Here is a 15,321-nt window from a genome sequence, read left to right as displayed (position 1 = left end):
AACTGAACACTTATTTAAGTGTTTTAAACAAGCGTTTTCAGTTGCCACAGAAGGATGTGCCCGTGAGGATGTCGCCCATGATAACAGGGGCGGGGATGTGGGGGGCTGTTGGGGGTCGAGGGGATGAGACAGGACGGGCCCTCGAGTGTGCATCTCAGGGGCCTCGGCCCACATCATGCTCCCACCAGCAGCCCTTCCCTGCATCCTAAGCGAATCTGGCATTGCCTGCCAGGCTTTGGGGGAGAATTTGTGTATTGGGTGTGATGAGGATGTACGTTTTCCTGATTTCTAACAAATCTGAGCATTTGTCTACTTGTAAAACATGAACAACAGCAAAAGCTGTGGGTGTGTATTTGTCCCCACTCTCTCTGCGCTCGATCTGACGGAGGGGAGCCCCCAGGTCTTGTGTGATTAGGACGCAGACCTGGAGAGCAACCTAAGTCCCTGCCCCGGGGGCTCATGTACTGGAGGGGCTGGGGGAGAGGGGAGAGGCAGACAGACAGGACCAGTGGGGGTTAGGTGGTGCGCACGGAGTGTAGATCAGGATGGGGTGGGCTCGGTGCAGGGACGGACAGGCCAGTGGGCAAGAAGGAGACTGTGGAGAGAGCTTTGGCTTGGAGGCAGGACAGTGCGGGTCAGGGGGAAAGGACAGACCGTCCTAAGTGGCGCTGGGATAGCGATTGCTCACGTGGAGAGAAATGGAGTTGGAGTTGGGTCCATGTGCGAGATCATCCCCGGTGGGTTAAGGAGAAACGTGCTGGACACCCGTGGGAGCCATTCTGATCCTCACTGGAGTATTGAAAACAAAACCTGGTGTTTGTGCTAAAATACTGGTTGACCAGCACAGCCCAACAGAACTTCCTGCCTCGACAGAGCCATTCTTTGTCTGTGCTGTCCACACGGTGGGCCCCGGCTACGCGTGGCTCACGTGACTGGGGAGCTGCATTTTACATTTAACTTACCTTTAAATAGCCACGTGGCTGGTGCCCACAGGCTGGACACGTGCCCAGAGACTAGTGCCTGGGCGGTGTTTCCACACCTGTCACACGGGGTGGAGAGTGAATCTTCTACAGCCCACGTCACGGCTGTGTCACGGGTGTGCAGACAGACGTGAGTCACGGCTCCAGGGACATGCCCGCCACCTGGGGCGCTCAGAGGAGCCAATGGAGTCATTTCCACCTTGAATGAAAATGGAAATGCACCTTTGGGGTTGCAGTAAAGAGACCAGCTGCCACAGGGTCACCAGCGTATGATTTAAAGCCCCTTCGGATTTATGGCGATTTGTGTGAAACATGCTGCCCCGGGAGGTGGGTCGTGGTCTGATGCGCCTGAACCTCTGGTCTCCTTCCAGCTGCGTTTGCCTTCATCGTGTTGAAAGATGACGCGGGTGATGCAGACGTGGTGGTGAAGGAGCTCCGGTCGGTGGTGGCCTCCAAGATCGCCAAGTATGCGGTGCCCGACCAGGTCCTGGTGAGTGGACGCGCCTCAGGGGCCACAGCACTGCTCCTCCTCGCTTCCCACCATTGACGGGGGACGGTGGCAGGAGGTGGGCAAGGGCGGTGGGCTGCTGCGTCCTCGGACGGAGGGAGACACAGCCACCTGTGCAGGGGCCGGGCTGGGCCGTGGAGCATCGTGGATTGTAAACAGAGGCCTGGAGTGGGACCAGAGGTCCCCGGGACGGTGAGGAGACACCACCAGACCCTGTCTGGGAGCCTATGTTGGGGTCAGTTTCAAGGAGGAACTGGGCCACCTTCTAAGCCCTGCTGGCTTTTCACTCCTTCCTTGGCTGGAAGCTGGGCCTCGGTGGCAGGAGGGCCCAGCTTCACTCAGTGCCGTACAAAGTCAGACTGTCGGTCCGGTGACCAGAGCTTCCCCTGAACTCCCCGTAAGTTAACTGGACTCTTTCAAAAGACAGGCCACTGTTACAGGTCCCAAACGCATCCCTTAACATATCGCCTTGACGTTGGATGCCCGTAGTTGCCGGGGACCAGCCCCAGCTGGACAGGTTTCACCCAAAGGGGAGACGGAGTCGGCGTGGACAGAGCACAAGACACCTCAAAGGATGCAAGGCTCTGACAAATTTATTTTTCATGATTCCAAAGCATTTATACTATAACATAATCTCATTTTCAATCTTAACAACCTCATTCCCATGATTCCCATGCCAAAAAATCCTTTACATAAACCATAAAACAAAAGTAATTTACATCAGCAGGTTAAACAAATTAAGTAATCTTCTTATTGCCTCCGGTCTCTTTCATCCCTTGTGGTTAGGTACATCTTGGTCACATCTAGGTCAGGAACTCTGTTTACGGTTTCTTCATTCTTCTCAAAAAATTAAGGTGTTCTTGTACCTGCACATTCTGCTCAATCAAGCTATAAACTTAAGCAAATAATTCTATTAACAATTAAAAGCAAAAATACAACATTTCATCCACAAATTTTCTAACCCTATCATTATAATCCAAACAATGTACATTATTTTTTATACTTCTAGGAGACCATGGGAGCGGGCATTGTACCATAAACTCATTGATTAAACCCACCGTTGCATAAAACCTCGCCACCATACCCAGGTATTTCCCAACATGTTTATAACTCCACTGAGAGGCCATAACTCTTGCAATTTTTCTTTTAAAATAAAAAGCTGCTGCAGAAATGTTCCCACCATTGTATCTCCCCAAGTCCAATGCCCTGGCCCGGGAATAAAAATTTTCAAATATAATCATTACAGGAGCCGGAGTAGCCATAATCCTTCTCTTAGTTTTTACCCTAAATTGGGGTCTTTCCTAAACCCCTGCATTAAAACTATACATATTTCCCAACACCAATAGCAATCCTTTAAGAATCACCTTAGGCAAAGGCCGGGGAAAACAAGGGGAACCACACAGAGGAGAGCTTTGCTTCTCCATATTTATGCCTGACAGCACCAGCTTTGCTTGACACTATGGGTCTCGTCCGTGCTGTGACGGGTCTCGTCCGTGCTGAGACTCAAAGGCACTTCCTATATGGCTCCCGACACGTAGTTGGAAAATGTCAAAGGCTAAGTTTCAAACACTAAGCAAGACATTTTCCTCTTGAGCACCCCTTGCTTCTTATGTTAGAAAAAGCCAATTACGGCCCCAGCTGGGGGAGGAGACAAGGCGCCCCGAGAATGCCTGGTTCTGCTGCCACCTGGGAACCCCCCAGTGTAGCGGGCAGGAGAAATGCATGTCGGCAGTGAGGTCCACCTGGGTAGGGGAGAGCCTCCCGGTGGAGGCTCAGCTAAACCCCTGACCACAGCTGATTTCAGCTTTAGGTCCAGATGGAGGAGGATAAAACCAGAGGCCACGGCCCCGCTCTTCTCTGGGATGGGCTGTACATCACCCATTCCTGTTGGGTCCCCAGGGAGGGGCGTCCTCCCTTGAGTAGTACCCTCCTCATCTCAACGCCATCGGACATGGGCTGGGAGTCTGGGCACCACCCGAAGTCTAATGCTGCGCCTTCCCTGCCAGGTAGTGAAGCGTCTTCCAAAAACTCGGTCTGGAAAAGTCATGCGGAGGCTCCTGAGGAAGATCGTCACAGGCGGAGCTCAGGACCTGGGGGACATCACCACAATGGAGGACCCCACTGTCATCACGGAGATACTGAGTGCCTACCAGGAGTACAAAGACAAGTGGGGGGCCGCCCAGTGACGATGGCTCTGCCGAGACCCCAAGCCAGGCCCCGAACTTACGCTCCTAGAACACAGCTCCCGAGTCGGCTTGTTCCTAGACGCCCCAGCGGAACCCACGCTACCCTCCACGCGAAGCCCCAAGTCCCTGCCTTCCCTCTACGTGGGGACCCATGACAGGTCCTCACACAGGGTGAGCTTTCTCCCACTTGCCCTGAATTTGGTTTCCCGGTGAAAAGTCCATCACCTCCATTCCCGTGCCTTCCCGACAGCACAGGAAGGTGGAGCCCCTGTGCCTGCTCAGGTGACTGGCAACTACAAGCAGTCATGTTTTCTCTAGGTGTTTCTAGAAACGCAAGGTGGAAATTTTATTTTTATACTTTTATATTTTAGAAGAAAAATGGTGCAAACACATACGTGCAATGTGTGGTTTACTTGTACACACTCTTCTTAACACTTATGAAAAGCTCCTTCTTTGCTTCCGCTCTTGGGGAAATGTGGAGGGTTGGAGGGTGCACTTTTGGGTACCATTTGGCCTACTTGAAATCCGAATTGGAAATGTTTGTGCCTCTGTCTGAACACAGCCATCTTGAAATCTCTCAAGCCCACAGCATCTGTTTTTGGTGTATGTTTCCACTTCTCTTGGTTTGTGTGTGATGAAACCTAACTGCTAAAAGCACCTGTGGGGATGGGCTCCCTTTTCAGCTCTGAAGGGCTCCGGTCACATGTGGTTTCTGCAGCTTGCGGTCTGGAAACATTCCCCTCCCCCCGGCCTTGGACACTCAGCAGCCAGTTGGCGCGCTCCATGCCTAGGGCTGTTCAGGGAAGCCAGGGACTCAGTAATGCAGCCGGAACTGGGTCCCTGAAAACTGCCCTACCTCCCTACTCTGAGCCATGTCTCTCCCTTTTCCAATGTGCCTTTGGTTCTCTGGACTTAGCAAGACAACGTCGACCATTAGGTTGCAAAGTGCCTATTGATAGCCAAGCACGAGAGGGACCACTTGTGGAGTGCTGGGCGGGTGGCCTGCTGAGCTGGGTCCTGGAGGACAGGGAGGGCTGCCTCAACCTGCACCCCACAGAGGGCGGTACCCTGCAGCTGTGCAGGTGTTCACGGGGACCTGGAGTGCTCAACACCCGCCATACGTGGCTGTGCTGGCCTCTCGGTGACAAGGTGAGGACGGGTGGTCTCGGCTGTAGCACAGATTGGCAGCTCTCACCACCTGTACCAGCAGCAGTTTGCTGGACTTGGCAGATTATGGTTAGGGCGCTACTTATGAAATGACAGCTATAAGCTGGGACAGCGACCAGTGCTTCAAAATGATCTGCAGGGCTGTTCAAATAAAGCTTTATTTTGTTCATTCTCTTCTTTTTTGTGGTGATGTTTTTTGATCAAATAACACTATTCTTTGTTGTTGAATATAATCCTTGGCACAAAACTGGAAGAGACCTATTCACTCCAAAGAGAACACTTAAAAAATTCACTCTTACGGGGAGGAAATACACAACAAGCGCTCACCTATCTTAAACTGTTATTTGGTAAACTTAACCTGTCTCTAGACCACTGTGCTGGCCAATCACTAATCACAGGTGGCTAGTTAGATATAAGTAAAAAAAACAATAAAATAAAATACTTAGTCCCTTGGTGGCAGTGGCCATAGTTAAATACTCAGGTGCCACATGGCCAGGAGCTACTACGCTGGACGACACGAGACCCCCCTCGTCACGTGCAGCCCTGACCGTGGGTGCTGGCCTAGAGCACAGAGAACGAGGATGCAAAACCACACCCAGGAAGTGCCGCCCATGCAGACCCACAGGTGAGCAGCTCAACCTGCCTGCGACCCACCCCCTGCCCAGGGGTGGGCAGGGTTTCTGTGTCCTTCAGTGGATGAGATGCAGGCTTTAGAGAAAAACGCACTGAACTGGTGCCCTGAGAGGTGGGACAAGAAATGTTCCTCCAGAGCAGGAGCTGGGCTGTCCCAGGGAGAGTGTCCATGCCGAGCCCCAGGTGTGGGGAGGGAGGCTGTGGAGGATGATGAATTTACAAAGGCGGCTCACCGGGGAACAACCCAGATCTGCACCTCTGGATGCCTGGGAAGTCACAGCAGGACTTTCCTCTTATCAGAATAGTCTGGCCCGGGGCAGGGCAGCAGGAGAGGGTTATAGCAGTTTTTAACAAGTCCAGTTGTGCAGCGCCCCCCCCCCCCGCCCCCGCCGCCTTCTGGTGAAGCCACCCTGGTTTCGTCTCCTGGCTGCCGGGGGTTTGTGAAGGTCATTCCCAGCACCACAGTCGCTGGCCATGTGATGCATCAGGCCACTGAGAGAGGACAGGACACGGAGGTGAGCCTCGAGCAGGGCCTGCCTGGGGCCCAGCCGGGGGATGCGCAGGGACGTTTGAGCTGCCCCTGCCCATCCCGGCCCCAGGCTTCACTTCCTGCTTCGGATCTTCTGTCAAGGCTGAAATGTCCTGACAAAGACCCAACTCGGAGTGGCCAAGATGCAGAATGCAGAGCAGAGACGGATGTCGGATGGTGTGGAAGCAGCGAAGTGACCAGGCAGAACTCAGAGACCGTCGTGATGTGACCGCACATTTATCTAAGGGTAAATCTTGAGGTGATTCAGGCAAATGCCGGTCCCGGCTCACCCACAGCTGCTGAACTTGTAGTGCAGGAAAGGTAGGTGAATTCTCACCCCACTGCCTCGGCCTGACTCCAGTGAAATTAACTCGAGTCCTCGCAGACTGACCTGCCCCCACCTCCAGCCCTCACAATACCCGATGTCGGAACAGAAATGCTTCTGCTGCTGAGCACAGTGGGCAAGGAGGCCCTGCCAGGTGCCCCACTCCTCAGCCCACTTCATCCCCATGGCGCCTCCTGAGCAGACACTTGTCCCCACTTGGTAGAGGAGGCGGGAAGGTGGCGGAGCTGGGTTTGGATGGAGCTGACTCCATCTTTGACCCCCATGCTCAGATCCCCTCCTGGAAGAGCTTAGGGGAACATCTACATTTTATTTTATAATTTTTAAGGCATCTTACTGTTGGCCTCTGTATTGATATCTGGGCCGGGGACAGCAGCAGCACCCAGGTGCAGGCCCAGAGAAAGCCTTCCCAGAGGTAGTGACTCTGGCGGGGTAGGAGGCAAGGTGGTGACCTCCAATCTGAGTTAGAGGCTTTTCCTTCATCATTGGGAATTTCTGCTGTGTAACACGGTGAAACCAAGCAAACAGATCCTTTCTGGTCTGTGAAAACCATTTGTCTTTGGTTCCACAGTATTATTTTTCAATGACTTGTTTTTATTTATCCTGCCTGGGCTCCATAGGGCTTCTTGGGTCTGTGGCTTGATGTCCACCTGAATCAATTTTGGAAATATCTCCATCATTCATTATATCTTTAAATATAGTTTTTGTCATTCTCGCTTCTTTTCTGAGGACGCAGACATCCCATATGTTGGAACTTCTCATGTTCTAGTCTCTCTTCCTGCCTTGGTCTCGACTGCCCTGAAAGCAGAGCCTGAGATAAAGGCTTGTATGCAGCCTTCCCTGTTCTTACTTAGGAATGTGATTCCAGGAACAAGTTTGAGGGATGGGTGTGAAACAGGAAAGGAGGGTAACTAACACCATGGCAACCGCTGCTGACCTGGCAGGACTCACAAGGAATCCTATACATGTGTCTCGGAACTGGCTGGCCTCTCAACTTCCCCCTCTGGACCTGCGAATGCACTCGGGGGGAAAAAGTGGCTCCCGACCCTGGGCTCATCTTCCTGGGCCTCTCTCTGTCCTTTCTGTTACCTGATCACCATGCTGGGCTTGCCAGTGTCTTCACGCAGATGTTTCAAATATTTCGTTCATCATTGTCCTCACTGCCAGCATGAGTCTCAGTTATCTAATCTGCCATCGCACGAACAGAAAGTCATGCATAATGTTCCTTAAATGTGAAAGGTTCTGAATTCCAACATCCACTTCACCCAAGCATTTCCCATAAGTTACTGAGGCCCTTTACATATTACTTTGTACTTGTTCCCTCCCAATATAATGCAGGTATCTCCCCATCTTATTCCTTGTATTGATTGCATATGGCAAACCACTGAATTTGAGCATTTATTTAACCATTATTAATGGACACCTGAGGTGATTCCAATTTGTCTACATTAGAAACAAGACAGAAATGGACATCCATGCCCATCTTTGCACCATGGGATCAAAAGGAACGCTCGACCCCTGCAATGGCCTGAATGTTGCCCCCCTCCCCTCCTATTCACATGTTGAAATCCTATCCTTCAAGGTGATGGTGTCAGGATGTGGTGTCTTTGGGAGGCTGGGGTCTGGGAATCTGGGCTTTCAACAATTCCCAGGTGTTTTGCACAGTTGGCAAGGCCCTGGTCCAGTTTCGGGGATCACTGATCAAGCCCAACACTAAATGCATTTCCATTTCAATTTAAGAAAGTGATCCGGACAAAGACAGCTTTCAAACTAGGCAACAGCTTGCTTTCAGACATTTTTGGGGATGAAATATAACAAACATATATAGAAAGGTATTCAAAACATAAATGTACAGCTTAACAAATTGACATAAACAAACACCCAGGTAACTCCCGTCAAGGTCATGATAGGAAACTGCCTGCGTGTGGGAAGCCACCCAGCCCATTCCTCATCATAATCTGTGTTCCCACTGACAAGTCACAGCCCCTCCGGTCCCAAGCCCTCAGGGTCATGCCTGAGTCCCCCCAGCCCCTCATGGCGCACAGCTGCCTCTCTCATGTTTCCTGCAGACAGTCTCTGAGGCTTCCAAAGCAAAGTGGTGGTGGGGTGATTCTCTTGGTCTCCAATCTTAGGGACACTGGACTCAGACCCCTGTCCCCCCCAAACTGGAATGCTGTATATGTGTCTCTATTTCTTATTTCTTCTCTAAGCAGTGATGCTCGACTTCGGCTTTTAAAAGTGTCTGGGGAGGGACTTCCCTGGTAGTAAAGAATCCGCCTTCTAATGCAGGGGAAGAAGGTTCAATGCCTGGTCAGGGAACTAAGATCCCACATGCCGCGGGGCAACTAAGCCCGCGCGCCTCAACTAGAGAGCCCATGCGCCTCAACTAGCAAGCCTGCATGCTCTGGAGTCCGTGCACCACAACTAGAGAAGCCCGCGCGCCTCAGTGAAAGATCTCACATGCCGCAATGAAGATCCTGAGTGCTGCAACTAAGACCCAACGCAGCCAAAAAAAAAAAAAAAAAAAAAAGAAAAAGTGTCTGGGGACCCTTTAAAACTACCTATGCCCAAGCCACACCCCAGACCGATTACATTGGAATTTCTGGGATGGGACTGAGGCATCAGGATATTTCAAAGCTTCCTGGATGATTCTAATGTGCAGCTAAAGTTGAGAACCCCTGTCTTAAAGAGTGATAGCATCCTGGGGCAACACGGATCACAGTGACCAGCTGGGGCACTTGCCACTGCTGCCTGGCAGACGTGTTTATTTTCACCCTCACGTCATGCCTTTCAGTCCAGGTGCCGACACTGTGAAGGCCTCAAGACTCTGATTATGGCGTCTAACCCCGGGACGGTCCTCCTGGCACAGGTGACTTAAAAACAAGTGACTGGGAAGCAGTACCGCTGGCACAGGCTCAGGGTGAGGGGAATGGGTTCTGGTTGGTCTAACCCATGGGACACTTGGTAAGGTCTGGAGACATTACTGATTATCATGACTGGGTGGAATGCTGCTGGCATCTAGTGGGTGGAGGCCAGGGATGCTGCTAAACATCCTACAGTGCACAGGACAGCTCCCCACTCTCCCTTCCCTCCAAGGAATTATCTGGCCCAAACTGTCAACACCACTGAGGTTGAGGGACCTGATCTAACCAATCAGAGTGGTCCCACCCCCCTGCCAGGAACGGGGTGTTAGCTATGCTGGAGGGTGGGTGGGGGGACTGAGAAGGAAAGAAACCACAGCTAGCAAAGTGGGCCTGACCATGACACCCAAACAGAAAAACAGGACTAAACCATGCCGTGCAACACACGTGACTCAGCTCATGCAGAGTACGTGCTCCAAGACAAAACCACTGACCCCTCCAGTGGCTCTCCCGATTACAAATTCTGACCCATCCTTGCCAAGACCATCTACGGCCAACTACAGCCCCACACCCCTCGAGGACCCTTCCATAACACCCCTGTTTTGAGGAGACTCACGTGTCCTCTGGTTCCTTCCTTTGCTGCAGCAAGTTGAATAAACCTAACCTTTTATTATTTTCTTGTACAGCCATGTTCCTGGCTGTTTTCAGTTGGCATGGAACACAAATAACTACAGTGAAAGTGCCTTAAACACTAGGAAGATATCCTGCTTGTGAAATTAGGGGAGGGATTTTCAGCAAATGAAGTGGGTCCTGAGTGATAAAACCGGTCTGACCAAGTGGAGGTGAAGGAACAATAAGGACCAAGGCAGGGAGGCACAGAATTAGAAATAGCAAGCAATCCTGAGTGTGTGAAACACAGGATTCAGGGTAGGGACACTCCAGACAGGCAGGAAGGGGCCGATCATGCAGCGCTGTTAAAACCATCCCTGGCAGAGCAGCTGTACTGGCTGCATCCCGCGGGGAATGAAGTAAGATGCTGCCAAGGCCTGAACTATAATCCGGGACCCTGCCGACCTGGATTCACACAAGGAATCTTCATTCCCCCACGCTGGGTCTTCCGAGCTTTTCTTGGGGACAGCTGGGTGGGAGTCCGGTGCCCTCGAGCACCCAGAAAGGCCGTGGCACACTGGCGTGGGGACCGCCTTGCCTAGTAGCAAGAAAATCGATTCTCAGGGTTTCATTTTGAGTGGCCTTTTCTGGAGACGCTGCCGAGTAACAGGAGCCGGCTTCCTCTGCCGGGAAAACTTCCTCCCAGTGTCTTCCCCAATCCCTACAACTTCAGCTCCGTCATCTGCCGGACGCCCTCACGAGCCCGTTGGTCTCCTTCGGCAAAATTCCTCATTAAAACCCCAAAGTGTCTCACGACGACCGGCTAGAGTCGGCTCTTCCGGGAGGAGATCGCGCGGGTCAGTCGGCGGGCGCGGCCCTCGGCTTGTCCGCTGCTCCTGGCGACAGCTCCGTCCACACTCTTACAAACCGCCGAACGTCGCTGTGACCGACACAATGGCGAACACGGCCGGCTGCCCTTTTCCGGCGCGTTTTCCCCTCAACCCCATCGGTTAGGAAACGGCCACGGGATTCTTGGTGGGCCTCGCCTCGAGGTCAGAACGGACGTGAAAGGCTGGGACGGCGGGCTAGGACGCGGCGATGCAGACGCCGGAAGCCGCCTCCGGGACGGCTCGCGGGCTCGGACTAGCGGGTGAGCACCTTGTAGCAACTCCGCCCCGGCGGCCGGAAGGGGCGGGGCCCAAGTCACTTCCGCGCACGGCCGAGGAGGGAGGCGGGGCCTGTTCGTCACTTCCGCGCGCCGGGCCGTAGGCAGGGGGAACGGGGCTCAGGCAGCAGGCGCACGGGCGCCATGAGCGAGGCAGATGGGCTGCGGCAGCGCCGGCCCGTGCGGCCGCAGGTTGTCACGGACGATGCCCGGGTCCCGGAGGCCAAGGGCGGCAGGTAGGCCAGGCCCGGACCCCGAGGCGGTGACAGCGGCGAGCGCCTCATTTAGTCCCCGGGGGCCTCGCTTCACGGGAGGAAGCGGGCTCTCGTCGCGCGGTGCACCTGCGTCCCTTCGGTCATTGCCCGGCTCCCAGGCCCCCCTTCCCCCGGCCCTGTCGCACTTCCCCGTGGGGACGTCTGCGGAGCAGCCCGGGGCGCGCGGAGAGGGCCTCCGCACCTGCCCATCTTGCCGCGCCTTCAGGAAGAACGGGGAGCCGAAGGGACGTTTTTGGGCAGTTTTTGTGAGGGTCCAGGCTTGCACATTTTCCTGGTAGGGACGGAGATGCATAGGGACCTTCCTGAATTTAAATATACTTTGCTTTGTTAGCTAAAAACAAGCATAAGCCTATAAAATTCTCCTCTTAACTTTATGCCCTGAGTGTCCTAACTTTGGATTTTTAGGAAGAACCAAGAGGCCCCACACAGACCAAGTTCAAAGTGTGGAACTGATTGACTTATATGTTGATAGAAATATTGGGAATATTTCTTGGAGTGCCAGCGGGTATGGTACATACTGAATGCGGGACAGTTTTTGCCGAGAGAGACCGAATTTATTCCCTGATGATAATGAGAGGAACACATTTGAAGGAGAGACATAGCAGAGAGGAGCGTTTGGGCTCTAGAAAGGAGATTCATGGATAGTTTTCAATAATATGTCTCGGGGCCAGTGGAAAGGTTGGATATATGTTTCGTATATAGTTCTCACTGTAGGGTGATCAGCTATCCTGGTTTGTCCTGGACGTGGGACTCTAAGTGCTGACCCTGGGCAAACCAGGACAGGTTGGACACCTTTTTGACTGTGGGTGTTGTGAAATCATCTGGTGATGACTCAGGAGCCTTTAGAGCACACATGATCGGACTGGCAGTGCTGTGCTCCAGAAACTGTGCCAACACCACACCGAGTCTCTACACACTCATGCCCAGAAGACCAGGAAGCAGCTGGCCTGGGTCTGTCTGAAGGTGCAGGGCATAGAGTGCCCGAGGGCACTCGTGCCATGGGCCCAACTCTCAGCTGGGCTCCCCCAGGCACTCCAGGCCCCAGGGCAGGGGGCGGAGTTAATTCAACTGTTTTTCAGTTTCTCTGGGGGTTTCTTCCTTAATGGTAGGGTTAATTGAATGTTCCAAAGTCCTCACCTGTTGCTGGTCTTTCCCTGGGTGCCTTTTGCACTGTGTTGATTTAAGACATTTTCTTGGCTTTCCTGTGTTTCCCTCTTTCTCTTCTTTGCTCTTCTTCTGTATCTTTGTATCTGTATCTTTCCTGTCACCCACCTTCTTTTGTATCTGTATATTGTAATTCTTTAGTTTTTTCTTATTTTTACCATGCAGTTCTTCTCTATTTTTCACTTCTTTTGTGGTGGTTTCTAGTAGTTCATCTGATTGTCATCTTGGATTACCTTAAAAGTTGAGGGTTCACCCTAAGACGGGAAAACGTTGTGTATAATGGGTGAAGTAAAGGAATCTGAAGGAAGTAGAAACGTGATGATGATAGAGTAAACTTTAGACATGCTGAACAGAATAAAGGAAGCCTTGAAGGACATACTGTTCAGTTAACAGAAGCAAGACAATAGATTTCGGTGGACAGGACACTGAACGATACCTTGCTCAATCTCCTGACTCTTGGCATGAAAGGTGGCATTAGCTCTGTTTTCCTGATGAGGTCGTTGAGGTCTCTGTGAGTGACGTGGTTTATGTAAAGTTACAGAGGAATGAAGTCACAAGTGACATGAAAATGAATGAAGGACAGAATTGGCTGCTGGACAGTGAGAAGCATTGAGAAGAGTTGTGTGTGACTCTCAGGTTCCAGGTATACTTGGCACCTTGGGTTCCAGTCTCCCCTGGATTTGGGCCTAACAGGTTTTCCATAAAAATCACAGGTCTTTTTTGATCTCACTGAATCTGTTGGTCAGGACTTCTGTCTGCGACTCGAGGCCCTGATGTCCTGTGTGCAGAAGTGGTTAGAGAATGCCCTCTGCCGCATTTGGCTGGTGCCGCAACAGGATTTTGTAAGTCGTGGCTGAGCCCATGGTAGTTGTCAAATCCTGTTGCGTCACTGTGATCGCTCTCTTGCCTTAGAGACTGTAGGAAATTTCAGGGTGCAGGTGTAGAGGTTGGGGCAAACAAGTTGATTTCCCAGATGGCACCTGGGAGGGAAGTTGCTGACCTTCTGGGATGTGTCAGCCCAGATTGGGAAGGAGAGTAGGATGGGCACGTGCAGCACTTTGTCGGTGAAAACAGTACGGATGAATGGAGGGTCCTTTATTCGAGTGGACGCAGGGCAGGTGTGTGGTGGGGGCAGCCGTGCAGGAGAGGCAGAACTGTGGCTGACTGAGTTCACAGGAGCTGGCAGTGAGATGGGCCTGTCAAAGAGTTAATGAACCTTGGGCTAAAATAACCATGTGCCCAGAGCCTGGGTGGGAAGCCCTCCGACCTCACCCCCAGGACCTGTGCACCCAGCAGTTACAGGCTCAGTGCCCAGGGGAGTGCAGCTCTCGCCTGTGCCGAGAGCTCGTTGAGTCCTGTGTTTCCTCGGCTGCATGGCTCTGCTCAGTGGTTTCTCCTGAAGTTTCTGGGCAGAGCTCATGGGTTTCGAGCCCTCCCCACCCTCTGCCCGACCTGCTGTACTGTTCCCCTGTGTGCTTGTCACTCCCCGGCGGGCCGTGTTTATACCAGGATGCACGGAGGGCGGGAACTTGATGGGGCCTGGCATGCCTGCCGTCTGTGGAGGTGGTCATTAAATGCTCGTGGGCTCCCAGGTGGTGCTGTCTGATGTGGCAGCCACTTGGCCACATGTAGCTACTTAAGTCTAAATTAATTAAAATGAACCAAAATTAAAAATTCAGTCCCTTTTTGGTGTTATGTAGTGGGTTTGAGGGATGCTGGTGCTGATGAAGGAAAGTGATGTGACTGTGGGGTGGCAGCAGCCACGTGAGCTTCGTGGGTGACACTGACGGGTTTGCGTGTGGGGGAATCTCACGGGGGAGGGGATGAGAGAGGCTCCCGGGTCGAGGCAGGTGGTCAGAGAGCTCCAAGGGCAGGAGTGGGGTGGGAGTGGCGAGGCTGTTTTATCGATGGGTAATAGCTGTCTGGTGAGGTTTCACAGAGAATGCAAAGCAGGCAGGCTCTAAATGGCTAAAAATTTGTGTTTGGGCTATTTTTAAAGTAATTGGATATGTAAAGTTGGAGTTTGGCGCTGATGGGTCTTTTGAGCTAATGTGTCTCAGCCTGCAGTGAGGAAGTAAACAGCCTGGGGCTGAGCTGCTGTTTCTAAAACTTGACCCTGTGCAGAACTTTCCAAAGGGGCTGGCTGGCGGTCAGCCAGGGTGTTGATGGACTTCTTTCACTGGGGAGGGGTTTGGATCAGGTCAGCGGTGTCCGGCCGCACATCAGGCACAACTGGGGGGCTTGAACCTGCCAGACAGAATCTTGGGCCTTGTTTACAGCTGCCCCAGGGGAGGTGCCCCCTTCAGGAGCACTGGGCTGGGTGGCCTCCAAGTTCTTCTCCAGTTCTTTATACTCTGATTGTAAGAGGGGGCTGGCTGGGTCCCCGGCAAGGATGGGCCGTGTGGACACAGGCCTTTGTCTGAGTTCCGGCCGCCTTTCTAGCTGTATGCAGTTGCCTTCTGTCCTGGCTGGACTCCTCGTTTTCCCCGTCGTAGGAAGGGGCAACCAGGTCTTCAAGCACGCTGCCACAAGCTCTAAATCACATTCCTAAATTAAGATTTTCAAATGTACACAACAGTGTAGAAAAGGAGAGTTAACAACACAGAGTCCGAGCTAGATGGGACAGATCTGTCTTATGTGGAATCGTGTTCAGCAAGGAAAAGGGAAAGGGGCTCTTTGGCCAATGTCACCATTTTCGTTGGTGAGTTTGCACAAGGCAGCTTCCCCTGAGGAGCAGGGGCCGGGGGTAGGGGGATTACATCAGCCCCCTTTGCAGGACGGCCCGTCCTTCTTTGTGGGGGCCCTGCGGAAGGAAGGGTTTGTGCAGTGCCGTGTGGCCCGCTCTTTGGGACTCCACTTTTAAAGGAACCACAGGACCAGTCATTCCTTCCCTGCGCCCTT

At 52.6% G+C, this 15,321-nt stretch overlaps 2 protein-coding genes across 3 annotated transcripts in view; both read left to right on the top strand.

The window, feature by feature from the left end:
- The window catches only part of ACSS1 (acyl-CoA synthetase short chain family member 1), a 43,827-nt gene extending 38,817 nt beyond the window's left edge, over window positions 1-5,010 (top strand). For both annotated transcript variants that reach the window (XM_030872504.3, XM_060284618.2), the window contains 2 exons: window positions 1,352-1,470; window positions 3,495-5,010. In XM_030872504.3, coding sequence (XP_030728364.1) covers window positions 1,352-1,470; window positions 3,495-3,674 — 299 coding nt within the window. In that variant the 3' untranslated portion in view covers window positions 3,675-5,010. The remainder of the gene's footprint in view (window positions 1-1,351; window positions 1,471-3,494) is intronic.
- A 6,058-nt stretch (window positions 5,011-11,068) lies between these two features.
- APMAP (adipocyte plasma membrane associated protein) overlaps window positions 11,069-15,321 on the top strand; it is a 29,020-nt gene continuing 24,767 nt past the window's right edge. Inside the window, exon 1 of the mRNA XM_030872499.2 lies at window positions 11,069-11,217. Coding sequence (XP_030728359.2) covers window positions 11,126-11,217 — 92 coding nt within the window. The 5' untranslated portion in view covers window positions 11,069-11,125. The remainder of the gene's footprint in view (window positions 11,218-15,321) is intronic.

The sequence above is a fragment of the Globicephala melas genome, chromosome 15, assembly GCF_963455315.2.
Source record: "Globicephala melas chromosome 15, mGloMel1.2, whole genome shotgun sequence".
Taxonomy (NCBI): Eukaryota; Metazoa; Chordata; class Mammalia; order Artiodactyla; family Delphinidae; genus Globicephala; species Globicephala melas.
Note: the sequence above shows the minus strand (reverse complement) of the source record. Positions and strands in the feature narration are given on the sequence as shown.